Source organism: Lissotriton vulgaris, chromosome 4_1 (assembly GCF_964263255.1).
Source record: "Lissotriton vulgaris chromosome 4_1, aLisVul1.2, whole genome shotgun sequence".
Taxonomy (NCBI): domain Eukaryota; kingdom Metazoa; phylum Chordata; class Amphibia; order Caudata; family Salamandridae; genus Lissotriton; species Lissotriton vulgaris.
In genome coordinates, this window is record NC_141691.1 from 1,117,775,774 (window position 1) to 1,117,794,172 (window position 18,399).

Here is an 18,399-nt window from a genome sequence, read left to right on the forward strand (position 1 = left end):
CTCCATGGGTGCTGTTCTTTAATATTTGCGGTTAACTCTGACTAATGTGGGCACAATCCACTGAACATGTAGCTATTGGGCGCCCACCCACAACCAACTAACACACTTCAAAATGGCTGCCACATTAGTATGAGGCTTAGACGCCTCGGATGTGCCGTCCTTAATTTCCCCTTACTGCACACACACGTGACAGTACAGCCCGCAAATCCAGTTGTACTTCTACACCCATAGCCGACATTCCCGTTACCATCCCGGAGTTGGAGGCTGGGTAGGTGTAACAGACAGGACGTGCAATGTACGCTGGTGAGTCCTCTCAGTCCTCATCCTTATGGAGGTGAGTGCAGTTTGCTGATCTCTGTTAACATGGGCCACTACCTGAGACGGTATTGGTTAGCTGGGTCGTGGCTTGGTCAGACCGCGCAGCTCCAGGCCGTTACATTCCGCGAGACTCTCTGACTTGTTGGAGATGCCCCGGGAGTGTGCCCTGGGAGCGGCGTTTTTTGACTTGGCCCCACACCCTGGTACTGTAGCGATAACCTGGTGCCCCCAGAGTGACTATTATTCGGATGGCCTCAATTGCTGCATACTAACCACCGGACTTTGTCTTCTTTAAACCTACACCAGATATAATACCTTGGTTACACAATCTACTGGTAATTACCCCATGCATTCTCTCCTCTCCACCTCTCTCCCTTGAACAGGACCCAACCGGTGTCCTTGAACCGCCGACTGCTGCAGCACACATGTTGTGCGGTTAATTTAGGTGAGTCCTATTACACCCATAATATTGGGGCCCTTGTATTTTCTTTTATTTTATTCTTGTATTTTAGTGAATAGCTTTACAATGCAGTCATTTCACTTTTTAATGAGTGATGCCAATATAATAGATAGCTTAAACATATACTACATGTTATATCTCACCTCCACTATAATGCTACATAACTGAACACTAGACATGATTCCTTCATGACTACTGATAAGCCGGATAGTATTGTCCTCTGATTACTGAGGTTGGTTTCATTACTGTGTGTCCTAAACAACATATCTCAAGTTTTTATCCCCACTTACAGGTCTACCACGACAAGACAGGGTATGTAGTCTCACATTTACCTATTAGTGTAGATAGCATAGCATTGATCCTGAAGAAGTGTCCTGATCACTATTGACTATTGAGACACGAAACATGTTGATCATTGGAGAGTAGAACCTTTACCATAAGACTCCTCACGACTATGATTGGGTCCTCTCCACGTCCTTTTTAATTAGGCAGTTTACCTTTATATTAAAGCTTGGTTAGGATTAACTGATCTATTTTCATTTCCAACCCCCTCTTACTGCACACGCTTGGCCTCTCACCCCCACTGCACCCACCGGCAGGAACAAAAGGTCCCCGATAAAGAGCCCCAGTTTTGGGTGCCCGTCAGGTATTGCAGCGTCAACCTGACGAGGGGCAGGATCAAATGACGAAGCATGACACCTAGCTTGCTAGGTGTGTGAGAGCCCTAGTTCCAACAAGGAGAACCCCTTCTCCTTCATACACACAATAATGATCCCTCTTGGATCCCACTACCGTTTCTTGTTCAGTAAACTCAGATCCCACTCAACCAGAGGAACTTCGTACTCTTGTTTTGCAAAAACAAAAACCTATCAGGCCTTATAAATGCCACAAAAAGCACAATAAAGAAATCCTCCAATCAGATCATAACTGCAGCTGATAAAGAACACCCTAGAAACAACTACTGATCCCAAAGCCAGATCATCATCAAAGTGGCAGTGGCGAAGCAAGCTTCATGTCATGTGATAACTTCATTTAGAACTGCTTTTTGCCAGTACTTTGATACATTTGAAACTTGTACTTTCAATGGTCACACTGCAAGAATGGAATATAAAATGTCATCTTGTAAAGCCGTGCTGAGTAAAAAGTAAGGACTGACTAATGATGTCTCACGTGCCTAGTTGGCAGTACTAGTTACAGTAATTACTTACTTACTGTGATACTTAACTGAACGTCTGAGATTTAAAAAGTAAAGTCAATGCACAAAAGATATTTCCAATAAAGGACTAAGGGCCAGATGAAGGACCATTCCAAGTTGTGAATCGCAATTTGTGCTCAATTGGAATGTACAACAGTGTGTTTAACACTGTCTGCGATTCTCAATACAAATTGTGAGGTTCATGAATATTAATGAGCCTCTCGCATTTTGCAAGCCCATTGGGAATGACAGGCCCTCCCAGGGATGGTGGCCTGCTGGGCTCAGCGGACCACCATTTCTGGGACTGCATTTAAATAAAGCAGCTTTTTCTTTTTAATGCGGCCCATTTTCTCTAAAGGAAAATGGGATGCATTTACAATTTTTTTTTTTAAATTAAACGTTTTTGTTTCCTTTTTTTAGGGCAGGCAGTGGTCCCTGGGACCACTACCTGTCCTCCAAAAATAATATTGCATGCATTTGCAAAGGGAAAGGGGTCCCCTAGGGACCCCTTCCCATTTGTGAATGCATTACCTCCTACTTGAAGTAGGTGGTAATTTGCGAGTGTTTTGCAACCACAATTGCAGTTGCAAAACATTTGTACATAGCTTTGTGGTCGCTATTAGGAAGGGAACGCCCCTTCCTAATAGCGAGTCGCAAAACAGTATTTTGTGAGTCGCAATTCATTTGCAATTCAAAAAATACTGTTTGTACAAGGGCCCATGCATTTTAGCGTGCGCAAACGGGTCTAAGACCCGTATGTGCACGGTAAAATGCGTCCTACATCTGGCCCTAAATCTAATGTATTTGCAAATGGAGCAATCTCTACTAGGTCTGAGGAACATTTGGGAGCGGTTTTATAATATTTCTCATACAATGCATATAAATTACAATTTGGTTGATATAAACTCTACAGTTTGTTTCTGAATGTCACTGCTGAGTCCTCTTCTTTGAAAGGCGGATATGAAGTGGGTTTGAGTCATAGTATACAGTGGGTAAGTGTGCTGGAGAAAAAGATTGAGCAATACTTTGACAGAAACGTTGGCCTATCTACAGCAGCGGAAAAATCAATAGCATAGAAGCATTAAACTACAGCGAGGCAATCGGTAGCATTTATTTAGTTTGTGGATACTTCGTGGAGTTGGGCAGTCACTCTGATTTTATTTTAACTGAAATGTCACTTTGGTCACCAGAAAGCCCAACCCCCTATGTGTCCAGCAACAACAGATCTAAATATTCTTTTGTATAGAGGACATAACTGAAAGGCAGCAAGCTTCACTAGGAAACCCTAGTATGTGTGACAATTGTATGATGTTACAACGCATGCTTTTACCCCGCATGCCGTTACAACGCATTTTTTTACCCCGCCTTGCTGTTGGGGTGCACTGGAGTTTGGAATAGAACAAATTACCATTCCAACTCCAGTCTGTGCAACACTAGGGAAGGTGTTGGAGCTAAATCCAACACCTTATACCCCTACAGCAAGCCATTATCCTTGTAATGGCATGTGGGGGTAAAAGCATGCGTTGTAGTGCATGTGTTGTAACGGTTGTTTCCCCTGTCTGGCCATACATACCTTCTCTCCCCCCAATCCTTCGATCAGAGCAGTGGCATTAATCATCTTGCGGCGGCACGCCTCTGCATCGTCGAGCAGCGTCTGCTTCTCCCTCATCGCGGCATCGTACATGGCCTGCACGTCATCCAACTCTCGCTGCTTGGCATCCAGCTGGCTCTGGGCATTGTTCAGCTCTTCTTGGGCAACTGCCAGCTTTGCCCCTTGCAACGCCAGATTCGCCTGTAAAAAGCACATGAAAAAATGTCTTTTTAATCAAAAGGACAGTGTTGGGCCAGCATAGACAATGCCACAATCGACGAGTATTGTAATAGTTAATAATGGAAAAATATTGTCTATAGATTTAAAAGGGCAACATGTCATGACACAACTTCTGCAACTTGACTAATTTAGGCAATGATAAATCATTAGCATGATAAATATTTGAGACGTGGACTTTTCAGTCCTCTTGTTGCCATAGACCTCTCTGACCCTGTCATGAGTCCACGCCCGCTCTCCAGCAGACCCGGTAGCCCTGCACCAAACGGATCTGCCTCTCCCCTTTCCTAATTATTTGTATCCTTTCTTAGGTTTTCATCAATAAAAATCTTCCTCTTACCTAAATCACATATTTCTTTGTGGGCTCTCAGCATTAGGAATAATACCCAGCACCCACCTATCTACACCCTCCTATTCTGAAGTTCATGAAGGACTGGCCAATTGGACCATGTGTCGTGGCTTTGGGCAGCCCCATTGGTTGAGTAGTGGAGCCTGATCATGTCATACTCACGTGACCCAAGAATATACAAAATACCATTATGCAGTGTATCAACCAAACTTCAGTCTAAACCACTGCTCCTGCCTTCACCTTCCACATACAGGCCACCAACACAGGGGTTTTCACTCAAATTAATGACAAAGTAGCCTGCAGCTAGATCTGCCAGTCCTATGGTGGGCTGTTAAGCTTCCTACAGGGACACACACACTCAACAACTAAGACTATCAGCCAGATTCATCATTGTCCCATTTTGCGAGTCCTTAACAGCGATTATTAAGGAATCGCTATTAAGGACTTGCAAAACGGGATTCATGTAGGAATCGCAAAATAAATTGCGATTCCTACAGCTTCCTTATTTGCGATTAGCAAATTGCTAATCGCAAATAAGGAATAACTCCCCATTCATTCTTATGGGCCTAAAGGCCCATAGGAATGAATGGGGAGTTATTCCTTATTTGCGATTAGCAATTTGCTAATCGCAAATAAGGATGTGATTTCAAGGGTGCTGGGGTGTCCAAAGGACACCCTGTAGCACCCCTGAAATGTGAATTTACACTGATGTTGTGCACACACATGTCCTAAGGATATGTGTGTGTGTAACATGCAACTCAGAAAAATGCATTTAAATGCATTTTTCTAAGTTTTCGCTATTTACCACGAGGTTTGACTTCGTGGTAAATAGCGGTCCTAAATTGCGAATTCGCAATTTTTAAATGTTTCATGAATAGCATTTAAGGAATCTCTAATAGAGATTCCTTAAATGCTAATCCTCGCAAATTTGCGAATTCTTTATTAGCGATTTTTGCATTTGGGATGGTGAATCCGAAATGCAAAAATTGCACTCGCAAAGGGCCAGATTCTCAGAATCTGGCCCTTTTGCGGGCGCATTTCGCTTGATGAATCTGGCTGTATGCCTGACCTCTTAAATAATCAAACAATAAAGTATGGGATCCTTCAAGCGTAAGCCTAATCCCCATTGCTTTACAACACATACACGTGCTACGTAGCTAACCTTACCTTATTCAGTCTTCTCATATGCTTAGACATGTTGAGAAACCGCTGTGGTGTACTTCCTCCAGGCTGATCTTAAAGTACGGTATATCGTGCACAAGCATCTGGGAAGATAACTTATATAGTGCCTAAGACGTTTTTCCATTGATGGATAGAAAACAGGTCAAGGCAGACAGCTACGATTTCAATGACCATCAGCCAAGTGGTAGGCCACAAACGGGCAAATAAAGTCAGAAAAATACGGGCCAACACAGATCAAGGTCCAACATTCCTTCCAAAGTTAACACAAGCAAAGAGGTTGCACTTCTAATTCCATGTTAACCAAAGCCATTCCCTTGCACAGCATATGTGACAGAGCTGAATTAGGGCTCCTTCCAAGCAGTGAGTGAAATGTGAAGTAATTACCAATCCTACTGGGTGTGGTATATAACAGGTGCTGTGAGACTCACCTAGTTCAAATTTGAATGGCTGGATTAAGGCATAATTTGAAGGATAAACATTATGTGCATCAATTTCTGCTTGTCATTCCAGGTTCTGGGTATTTTTACATGGGAAAATGTAGTTGGACATGTGGCGTTTCCACACAAACTGTAACGCACAGCCATGTGCAGAATCCCATTTAAGCACAGATCAGCATTTCTCTCACAACCCAGAATGAAGGTATTAGTCGGTCCTTTGGTGATGTTGTGCCTGAACTAATGTAAACACACGCACACTGTCTACCTGAACCTGAAATAACTTCAACTTCAATTGGCAGGAAACTGGGCAGTGTTCTTCGTGGCCCACAAAGGGTCCAGAGGTGAGCAATTTGATCCACTTCTAAAAATTGACCAACAGCCTGAGGTCTGATGGGGACACAAAGATTACCCCAGCAGTGCTTATACATTTCTAGGGAGGCAGAAACCCGGGAAACTAACCCTAGAGGCATATACCATAGTAGGGCCACTATTGAGGAATAAACGGGAGTACAATAGACACAGGAGGGAACTGAAAACCGGCCAGTTACTGTAAGTCTTTGGAGCCTGACAAACAAGTACAGGAACGAGAAGGACGTTGTTGTGAAAGGGAATAGTTGTACTTCTCAAGCTGACATTTATGCACTCATTAAATCCTGCCCATTTCACCTCATTTTTTTTACTTCTCTTGATGCTCTTCAGAAGTACGCAAGTGGAACATGGTGCTAACCAGTCTGAATCAATAGACAAATAGTCTACCTGTCCTACTTAAGGTTTCGATCTTCAGCATCACAACCCTAGTGCAGGCCCACTCTAAAGTGAAAGGGCGGTGCATTGACCTAGGATCCCAGTCATTGTGACGGCTCTGTGGAATAGTATGAGGCAAAAACGCACTCCTGGAAGGAGGACACAGTGCCTCTTCGAGAAAGCTTGGAGTGTATAAAATCAAAAGTTCATAAATCTTTCTAATTCAAAGAAGAAACCATGAAGTGATTGGTACATTTATAGCCAACAATTGAGTTTTGAAGCATTCTTTTGTATTGCGATTACCTGTTCCCCCAAAGTTTAAGAAGATCAATAAAGTCCTACAGCTTGACATTCTGTATCTGTAGAAATGATACTTCGCTCTCCTACCTCAAAGTCATATTACCCGAGCTGTGTCCCTTGCACAAAGAACACTCGGTGCATCTCCCTTCTGTAATACAGACTCTGCAGCCAGTAACACACCCCCGTACACTGAAACTAGGGACCTTACCTCATCTGCATGGGAGCTTACTTTAAGCCAGGATATCCCCATTGAGATACATGTAGTAATTTAAAAAATCTGGTATGGATCCGGCTCTCCAGGACCGGTTTGGAGACCCCTGCTTTAAGCAAATTATGGCATTTCTAGAATGCCCTTTGCATCTGACCATGCTCGCAACACATAAGCAAACTCAAGCATCAGTGCCTGTGCAGGATAGTACCATTGGGCTGCAGTGAAAATCAGGTCTATAAAGGCCACCCACAACACCCAATGAGCAGCCCCAGGAGCGGAAAGTTACTACTGCACAGCATAGGGATAAGGATTCTTGTGTCAGGAGATCAATAGGATGAGGCAAGCAGCAGTGATAGCATGCCACAATGCTGAACAGGCCAGGGCGTCCATAAATGAACTGCCTGTAAAATGGTGTACTCTTTCACAGGGTGCAGCAAACTCTCCTGAGCAGAGCCTGTGTGTGCGAGCACAGGATAAGGCTCTGTTTTTTCAATTGCCGCTTCCACAATTTGCGGATATCGTGGGCCTGCGTTGATAATACGGAGAATTTCTTAATTGCAAGACACGTCTCTTTTCTAATTGATCTGTCTTCAAGTGACATATAACTATTATGCTCACATGCACCTTTGAGATAATAGCATGTAGAATTTTCCTCTTGGTACTTTTTTTCTGAATAGTTTTGTAACTAGCATGTGCATTTCATAAACCCTTATTTCAGCAGTAAATTATTCCACAATATGATGTGTGCAATTTCTTGTACTGCAAGCCATTACTCAATTCAATAGCGCCCTCAGGTTGATGTGTTTAAACTTAATGAGGCAGTCATTCTGTACATGGGAGCCATTACAGACGAGATGAGCTTACATTCAGACCTGTGCAAATGCAGGAAGGCGCGTAAGCGGCAATGACCTACCTAATTTATAAAAAAAAATTGGTACCTGTACAGTAGAGACTTCACACACTGTACAGTAGACACTTCAAATTTATGAGGATAATTTCAACAGCTGTTACTACCACAGATTCTAGAGCACAGCTTGATTTTATTACAGCGCCTACAGTTCTCAAACATTCAGTTCCCAGATCTTTTGGTTTAATATCAAGTGTGCAAATATTGTGTGTGTTTGTGTGCAACCGCTGTGGGCGTTTGTGGTTTGTTCTGTCCTCCATTTCCTTTGCATGAGTGATAATGTAGCAAAATGTATGTTTGACCTAATTTCTATTTGTGGTGCCACAATTAGCAAAAATAAGCCCTCTAATATTTTAAAGCTTTACTGGCTGATTTATCACACCGATTTTTTGCAGTATTAAAATATGTCCAAATGAATAAATAAATAACTTCCTTTATAAATTCTCTTTACTGTACATAAATCAATGCATTTGACACACTGCTTATTGGCTGGGCTGGGATAGTCTATAGGACACAGAGAAATGGCAGGTTTTCAATGTATAAGGGGATGCCATCAGGGCAGGCTTGGATCCAGCATGTCTGAAAGGCACAGACTTAATATACTGCTGGGAAGAGATAATGCTCTTGGGTACTGTATAATGAACCCTATGGTTTATTTACAAGCAAATTTGGAAGATTTTGTTGTAAAGTAAATTGTCTGGCATATATTTGTTAAAAAAAATTCCTAATGGAAAAATACAACAAACTCTTCGGGAGTGGCTTGCATTCACTTGCTTCTGTAGATGCCTTGGTGTCTCCAGAGTTGCTGTTAAAACACTGTTTAATGCCGCTACTACCTTCTATTTAACCCGTTTATCAATAAAATAGATATCAAATGAGGTGAAACTACCTTATAGGTATTATTTTTTCAGCCAGTGACTACATGTGATCAGGATACAGTGGTTCTGTTTCTGGGCTTTAATTTAACCACTTTCCACATTTAGGTCTATTCATGAAGCAGTCAATTTAACCAGTTGACCTGAATACATAATTTCTTTGAGTAGCCTCCAGAAATGAAATCACTGTGCTCTGCTGTTGTGAAGTGATCTTGTAATCCTAGTTGTCCAAAGGAAGCACTGATCCTTCATGGACGCACATGATGGCTCTGCTTATACATGCATGTACGTTACTCTCAGAAGAGAGGCCAGGCAGTTGAGTGCAATCCTTACAACCCACTCACAAACGCAAGCAATACATCACAGGATGTATTATATGGTTTCCATGATGTTACACCATTGGCTTTCCTGAAAAGCACATCATGCTGGATTGTGACAAAAGTCAAATAACAGTTGACTTATTTTTCACTAGAGTTTTGGTTTAACAAATGTAATTCAACATATATGTGTTGTCTGCAAGTGAAACTGCTGAGACTGCACCCTTCAAAATACATTCATGCAGAGGCCAACCAAGTTGATCAGGAGGAACTGGGAAAACATTTTATAAACAGAGACAAATCGCTGGAAAATTGGATTGAAGAAAGAAGTCCATGAACGCAGATTACCAAACAGATCCGTATAACTTTAAAACGTTCAAGAAATGCATAAATGTTTGTTTGAAGTTATAAGTGGGGGTCAATTTAATTTGACAAGTCAGATACCTTATTGGGAATCAATAGACTATAACCCTCTACAATCTTGGGTTTGGACTAAAAACACAACAGCAACTCCAGACAGAGGGACAGATTTGTTACCGAGAAATGCAATTAATATTGCTTCTCATCTGGCAAAATTCTACAGAGCATCCCACTAAAGTTCATTGATTGGCCAGCGGGCTAGCAGATTTTTTTCAAACCTGAATTAAAGAAGTTGTTTTATCTTTCATTTCTTTAGATAATTATCACCCTATGTATTTATGAGCTACACAATTGTATATGTAAAGCAAGTCTAAACAATAAGAAGTGAATTAAAACAACAACCAATTGTCTTAAATAGTGACAAAGTGCTTCCAATTTGTATCAAGGAATTTAGCAACTCATCCACAACTAAACATGTGTCATCCTTAAAACACATTGTATAGTTCAGTAAAGATATGGTGGAATGTATTACAAAGCTAACCTTGCTGTTCATATCCAATTATCACCGCAAAGGATCTACATCATTTTAGATTAAGATTACATTGGTAGAAATTCCCCACAGCGGTGAAAGTAGGTCCATACTTAAAAAAAATACGTGAACACCCATAATCTAGGTGTACATCTTGCTACCATGAGTTTATGCTTTACTTCTGCACCAAGGTTATTGGTAGTGTAAAGTTCTACCATATCTTAATGCTGCTGACTTGTTTTTTTGTGTGTGTTATCCGTACATAAAAACAAAATGTGTGTGTGATAAATAATGGTTACTATGTTCAGTGTAATATAGATTTTGAAGCATAGCAGAGCCGCATGACGCAGTAGTAATACTGTAAAAATCAAGTAGAAGAAAAAAGACAGAAATGTGTTCACATCAAAATGTCTGCTCTTGATCACAAATAAAACACCAACAAGAATTCAATGGTTTGCTCAGATCTGGACCAATAAAAAACACCGCTGTCAAAACTAATATTCTACTATGTGAAAAGTCGGAGACAGATTTGACAAAATAAGGAGATGAATACATTCTCATGTTAGCATGAAAAACAATTACTTCCTTAGACCAATCCTCAATCACATCATAATTAAGAGTTGTATAATCTGCACTAAGCTGCTACATAGTAAAGCTAATTTCTATGAATACATGTACATATCTTACCTTAAGGGGAAGAACTTCTTTATTAATGCTGTAAAACTCAGCCATTGCCTCTGTCCAGGAGCACAGCCCAGCCACATTGCCACAGACCTTTTTAGCTGATTCGAGGTTATAATCTTCCATGTCCAAGTAAGGCTGAATTAGTTCTACCACCTCTTCTGTTATAGAGTCCTAGAAATTAGAAATAGGAATATTTACTTGTGCATACAACGTAATCATCAACATCAATCAAATTTTTTTTTCTGATACGATACTGGTATAAAAAGTATTATACAGACATAATTTCATTGCTAAGTATAAAAAGAGATACATTACAAGTTATGATGATGTATATCTAAACCAATTTAAAAACAAAAATAAAAATACCAGCATTAAAAGTATTCTACAGACATGATTTCATTGCTGATTATAAAAAGGATACATTACAAGTTATGCTAGTATGTATCTGAACCAATTTCAAAAGACAACAATAAAAATCGTAAAATGTGAAACAATCAAAAACTCAAAACAGTAATTCATAGTTCCAGTTCCAGTTCAAAAACCTTTATTTCGGTCATTAAGACCATAAAAGTATGTATGCAATACAATCAAAATTTTGACATTATATAATTTAAAAAACACATCCATCGATCATTTAAAAGTCAATGTGCAACATCTTTGCGCGCCAAGGAAATTTTGCTGCACTGGCCTATAGGAAGAGCCAGTAGGCTCAGAAAAGTGCAAGTGCATTAAGGACGAGAAAAGAAAAGCACAACCTGGGTCCAATAGGAGACAGATCGATTACAGGGACCAGACAGTACACAGCGCATCCGATAAAATCAGTACAGATAAAAGAATACAAACAAAGGATTACACATGTAGTGTCCAGGTTCAAAATAATCATCTTCATGAATAAAAGTCTAGAACAATAAAAAGGTTAGAATGAGTTTTTCTCTCTTCTTGGTTTAAGGAGTAAAAACAGTCTATGCATTAGCAACCGGTGTGGTTATTTTCATTTTTATTTTTTAGGAGAGCCCAGCACCTGCGCCACATTGAATTTAAAAATCGGGAGACAGCAGAGACAATGGGTTTGGAGGTATGACATTTCAGAATTCTAAGTGCTTCCTGGCAGTGCACAAACCCCAAGTTCCTCCACAACTGTATAAGCCAACACTGTCTTGCAGATTTGTAGACCGGACAGAAAAATAAAACATGCAGCTCCGACTCCTCCTGATGGTTACAGGCTGGGCACCCACGTTGGGCAGTTCCAGACCATTTGCAAGTGAAGGCCCGCAGTGGAGGGGTACTAAATCTAAACTGAAGATTTAGGTTTCATGCTGGGAAAGGTAGAATATCATTCAGGAAGGGTTCTAATTTATACTCATCTTTCCCAGTAAGGAATTCAGCTGTCAGATGGCCTGGATCCGGATTCCCATGAAAGGCTGACAATTTATATTTTCAGTAAATTCTCACCAGTTCAGCACGTGAGACTGCAGAACATGTTTCTTCAGGGTTACTCTAGAGGGTTGGTTTTCCTGTCCTACTGCACTCTTCTCTTATGTGTGCAAACCAAGCAATTTTCTACCCTGGGAGACCCAGTAACTCTTTTGTTTCTGTCTGATATTCTGCCAGTCCGGGGTCACCCACAATCTACGCCAGAAAGTTAGGGGTCTTAGGCCAATCTCATCTTCAATCAGCCTTATACCTAAATCTAGCCACAGGGGGGTTAACGGGGTGCTGGAAGGGAGACCAAAAATCTGTCCTAAGAAGCTGTTCTCGACTTTGCTTACATAACTACAAGAACAATGTCCCCAGAGTTCAGACCCATACATTGTGGCACCCCTAGCTTGTGCCTTGTACATTTCAATAATTGTAGGAGGAATCACACAGTTATTTAGCAATCCCACCGGTAGTCTGTGCTAACTTGAGTTTAGCTTTGCCAATTTGTGGCCCCCATTCCATATTTTCTGTAAGGGTGACACCCACATAGTCAAATACAGAAACCCTTTCCAGGACAGTGTCATCTAAATGGGGATTAGGATGTGTTTTCCTGGCTGGGTTGAAGACCATAAACTTGGTCTTCAAGGTATTTATATCCAGCCCCCTCTTGTTACAAAAGTTTACAAAGCTGTCCAGTATACTCTGTATTCCCATCGGCGACTTGGACATCAAAAGGTCGTCATCCGCAAACATCAATTCATAGACATATAGAGAGATTTTAAACAGGGCAGCACCTTTAATTGCGTTTAAAATAACAGTTTAGGGATTTAGAGATAGATTCATCAACCAAAATTGCGATTGCAATAGTTGCGAAACAGCTATTGCGATCGCAATTTCTGTTCCCGCAATTCATGATTGAAAAACCAACCGAATTACGAATTCGCAAAATATCGCAATTAAATTTGCAGAATCAACGTGGAACCCCCTTTGCGATTCTGTAATAAAGATGTTCCACTGATTCTGCGAAAAAATTAGCGAACTCGCAAAATATTCGCAAATCAAAAATTGCAATTAGCGAAAAAAACTAAATCGCTATTAGCGAGGCGCTATTTAAGGAGAAGTCAAACCAGGTGGTAACCATAAAGTTCAATTTGAAAAATAAAATAAAAAATGTAAACTGTAAAAATGGGCGGGGCAAAACAAACACACTTAAGGAGATACAGTAGGAGCATGAGGACATTCACAATGCCAGGTCTATACATCGTGGCAAGGCGGCTGAGGCACCAGCGTGCAGCCCGGAACCAACGCAGGATTCAGGAGCGCATCTTCCGGCTGCAGATAACACTCCTGCATATGCAGGGGGGATCTCCCAGAGCACACTGTCCTGCTGCCTACGGAGTTTCCTCGACGCAATGCTGACCCGGATACACCATTGCATAACCTTCCGAAGCAACCAACAGGACTTAAGTCAAACAAAGCTTCAATTCTACAACATTGCACAATTTCTCCATGTAATTGGATGCATTGACTGTACCCACATCTACATCTGACCACCCGCTGAGACAGAGTACATGTCCCGGAACCGCAAGTCCTACCACTCTCTGAACATCCAGATGGTCTTCAATGCAAAGACAATCATCACTGACATAGTGGCCCAATACCCGGGGAGCACGCATGATTCCTTCATCTTCCGGCACAGTGGCATACACACCCGCTTGGCCAGGGGTGACTATGGCGAAGGACACCTCCTAGGTAAGTACACATACCCACATACAGTACGTCAAGACCATGTAGCTGTGCATAACAGGCACTGACCCTCTGGTCCTTTCATTCAGGTGACAGCGCCTACGGCCTCCGTGAGTACCTCCTCACCCCATACCTCAACCCTGCCATACCACAGCAACGGCGTTACAATGCTGCACACATTCACACTAGAAATTGCATTGAACGGACATTTGGGCTATTAAAGAGCCGATTCCGCATCCTACATAAGACTGGTGGGACCCTCAAATACCAGCCCGAGGTCTGCTGCTGCATCGTGGCCATGTGTGCCATACTCCACAATATTTCTACCAAGCGGAGAATACCTGTGGAGATCTCTGGCAGTGAGTCGGAGGGGGACAACCGCCAACCTGCACATGTGCATCATGCACGCGGGGAGAATCCTGCAGAAGGACACAGGCGCCGCAACCAAATAACAATGAACTATTTCTAGTGCACCCATACCCCTCACACAACACTGCACTCATGCATGCCAAATGAAATAATGACATGAGTCGGATTTACGTTTGAAATAAATTCTTATTATTTTTTGCACAATAATATTTCTTTAAATTCATTTTTCACAATACATCAACTGTATTTCCGCATACTGCCCCATGATAGCGAAGCAGGCGTGCTTGTCTTATCAGCATGGCACTGCTGCTAAAGTACATAGAATCACTGGCGCCTCCGGCCGGACGCACCCAGTCGCCTCTCCACATCCTCCTCGCCAGTATTGGCCCGTGATGCTGCACTGGGCCTGGTGCTGCGGCGGCGTACAGTTTCCACCTGCACGGACAGGCTGCTGAGACTTGATGTGCCCTCACTGGCATCATCCCCCCCCCCCTGCATGGCCATAGCCACACGCCTGCTGATTCTGGACAGCTGTTGTGACCTGTTCCCGTGCCCTGGTGACGTCCTGGCAGCATTGCACCATCTGAATTTGCATCGCCAGGGACCGACGCAAAAGTTGGGAGGTCGCATTACCAATCAGATGGTTTGATCTGGTGTATGCTGACAGCCGTGTCAGCAGCTGGCGGTGGCGGGTGATGTCCTGCTGTGACACCATGATTTGGCTGTTCTCCCTGACAGCAGCCGTCAGCACCTGCACGCTTTCCGTGAGCTGGCTCACATTGCGCGCTGTCTTATAAAGCTGCAGCTGCATGGCTACCATGTGCTGTGCCTGCTTTTGGTGGACAGCTAGCATCCGGCGTTCTATGCCCAGCCCAGGATCTTGGACATGTTCCCCCCTGCCAGCGCGTGTTGACACGTTGCGCTGATGCCTCATCAGTCCGCTGGACTGCGAACGCACAGTGGCTGTGCGCTGTGTCTGCCTCCTGGGTGGTGGTGTGGCCTGTACCACTGCCATGGGTGTCACATGGGGTGGTTGCTGTCCTCCTGTGGCTGCAGGGGTGGCCCTGTCCGCATGGGGAGGTGGTGGTAGTGGTGCTGGTGGTTGTGATGATCCAGGTCGTGGGGCAGGATGGCCCTCTACCTCGGTGTCCCCAGGGTTCTCCTCAATCTGGAGTGCCTCGCTGTCTGTGCTGGGTTGTTCTGCAGCACCTGTGATGTAAATGGGTGCATGATTAATGATATGTATCTTGCACATGGGATGTTGCAACATGCATGCAGGCTTGCAATTCTTGACTGGCTTTAGGGATATGTTTCACTTGACAGGTCTGGCTGTGTGTGGCTATCCGGGAACTATTGTCACACTACAGGTTCCACAATGCAATATGGCATTTCAGATGTACATGGCCTGCATTACTGGGGTTATCAAATGGCTAGCTCTGGAGGCATGGGCATTGTTAGGGGACGGGGTCGCAGTTGCCTGGCACTTACCTTGGGATTGTTGGGTGAGTCGGGATGTGTACAGCCGGGTGACCCCCACGCAGGGTGCAAGGTTGAGTGTGTCCTACACCAGGTCTTCAAGTGGCGTGTCAGGCGCAACTGTGGGGTCTCCTCCTCCCGTGGCATGTTGCTCCGTCAGCCTCTCAGCAATGCGCTCTTTTGCACGACCTCTGAGGTCGTACCACCTCTTCTTCAGCTCATCAATGGAGCGCTGGGTCACCGGATGACCTGCCAAATGCGCCTCTTGTCGGCTTCAGGCACCTTCCGTGATTCCTTGCCAAACAGCCTGTCATGGTCCCTGCTTACACCTTCGATTAGGAACTCCAACTCCTGCTCAGAAAATTTTATTTTGCGTTTTCTGCCAGGTGCACTGCTTCCTGCTGCTTCCTGGGACATTCTGGTTTGGTGAGTGTGTCCTGTTGTGGTGCTGCAGGATGTGTCTGGTGGAGCTCTGTGCTGTGCTTCTTCCACTCTCAGGCTCTGTGTTCAGAATGAGTGAGGGAACTGCCTACTTCCTGGTTGTGATGTCATCATTGTGCTCGAAATGCGACTTCCCATTTTTGCGATCGCAATTAGTGAATTCTCAATTTGCGATTTCGGTAATTGCGAAATCACAATTTCAACATGGGAAACAGGCGATTCTGCGATTTTTGTACGATTTAGAAAAAATCGCAATCGACAATTGCGGCCGACTGTGATTCGCTTTTTTAAATTGCTTTTCTTGATGCATCCCATTCTGCGAATTCTAAATTGCGATTCGGTATTTTTCGCAATTTGGAATTCACAGAATCTGGCTTTGATGCATCTGGGGGTTAGTCTTCTCCTGCTTAAAGCTGATAGAAAAAACGAGGCCAAACGGAAACATACTAGAGGATACGGTAATGGCTGGAGATAATATAGGGCTGGACAGCATTGTCTGAAGTTCAGTTTTCGCATGAGGGGGAGAATATGTCTATTCCTTTCATTAGTATAGAGTTTGCAAAAGAATAGAATATGCAGATCATTCTGAGTGGATTGCATGTCACAGGGACAAGAAGGAAGAACAGCTTGGAAGGATGCACCCAAGAGGCAGCAGGCCGCGCAGAGAGTAGAGAGTGCGGAGACGGTGGGGACAGCTCGACTGCCAGAGGCATGAGCATACTGCTGGTGGTCGCCATGAGTGAGGTTGAACACTGGAGGAGAGCCTGCCTGAGAGCCGGGTCTTATGCCACGAGTAATCATGGGGAAGCACAGAGGGAAACAGACAGGTGTGCCCTCTGACGAGGAAGAGGACGCAGGTGCCCCGGGAATGCAGGAGGGGCTCACGCTTCATTCAGAAGGGATGCTCCAACAACAAGAGGATCAAATACTCAAGACTATTACAGACACCAGGGAGGCTCTACAACTAGACATTGCGCATGTGACGCAGGGTCTTGGATTCCCCCGAGCTGACCATGCCAAACTGGCCTACAGGTTGAAGCAGACAGATGTCACCCTAGAATCCTTGTAACCTGTCCAAAAGACGATGGCAGCCCAGATGACGGATTTTCAACACCATAATTAAACAACAAGGGGTGGTGATGGACAGAGTTTCTGAATTAGGCAGAATACTCTCACCCAGTCAAGAGATCAGGGTTAGATCCAACACCGTTTTTTAGCTCACTGCACCATCCCAGCTCAGAACCTGGCTATATGCAAATTAGTCTATTCCTGTCCCAGTGCATGATGGGAACAGGGCAAACCAAACTACCAAGCCAATTCTTTCACTGGGAAGGAAACAAGCTTCCGGGGACCGGTTTCTGGCATTACAGCCGCCTTCGGCCTGGCTTGCTTGAATCCTGATGGTGCAATGAGCAAGGGACTCACATCTGAGTATACCCTTCCACGCTTATGGTGGACAAAATAATTAAACAACAAGGGGTGTTTTGTGAATCGTTTTCGGCCACTATAGGTGTGGCAGGGTATACTCAGACATGAGTCCCTTTCTCACTGCACCATCAGGATTCAAGCAAGCCGGGCCGAAGACGGCTGAAATGCCAGAAACCGGTCCCCGGTAGCTTGTCTCCTTTCTGTTGAAGAATTGGCTTGGTAGTTTAGTCTGCCCTGTTCCCATGATGCACTGGGCCAGGGACAGACTGATTTGCTTATAGCCAGGTTCTGAGCTGGGATGGTGCAGTGAGATAAATAACGGTGATGGATCAAGCCCTGATCTTTGGACTGGGTAAGAGTGGTCTGCTTAATTCAGACACTCTGTTCATCACCACCCCCTTTTCTGAATCGTTTTTGGCCACTATAGGTGTGGCAGGGTATACTCAGACATGAGTCCCTTTCTCACTGCACCATCAGGATTCAAGCAAGCCGGGCCGAAGACGGCTGAAATGCCAGAAACCGGTCCCCGGTAGCTTGTCTCCTTTCTGGTGAAGAATTGGCTTGATAGTTTAGTCTGCCCTGTTCCCATGATGCACTGGGCCAGGGACAGACTGATTTGCATATAGCCAGGTTCTCAGCTGGGATGGTGCAGTGAGATAAATAACGGTGATGGATCAAGCCCTGATCTTTGGACTGGGTAAGAGTGGTCTGCTTAATTCAGACACTCTGTTCATCACCACCCCCTTTTCTGAATCGGACTTTCAACACCGGCTGCAAATCCTGGAACGGAGGGCAGAAGATGCCGAAGGGGGGAATCAAAGAAC

General features: G+C 43.8%; 1 protein-coding gene across 1 annotated transcript in view; it reads right to left on the minus strand.

Moving 5' to 3' along the window:
• The window catches only part of LOC147722959 (dynein axonemal heavy chain 5-like), a 1,378,573-nt gene that overhangs the window by 500,951 nt on the left and 859,223 nt on the right, over positions 1 to 18,399 (minus strand). Inside the window, exons 60-61 of the mRNA XM_086965349.1 lie at positions 10,700 to 10,867; positions 3,547 to 3,765 (exon numbers count right to left, since the gene is read on the minus strand). Of these exons, the coding sequence (XP_086821475.1) occupies positions 3,547 to 3,765; positions 10,700 to 10,867 (387 nt within the window). The remainder of the gene's footprint in view (positions 1 to 3,546; positions 3,766 to 10,699; positions 10,868 to 18,399) is intronic.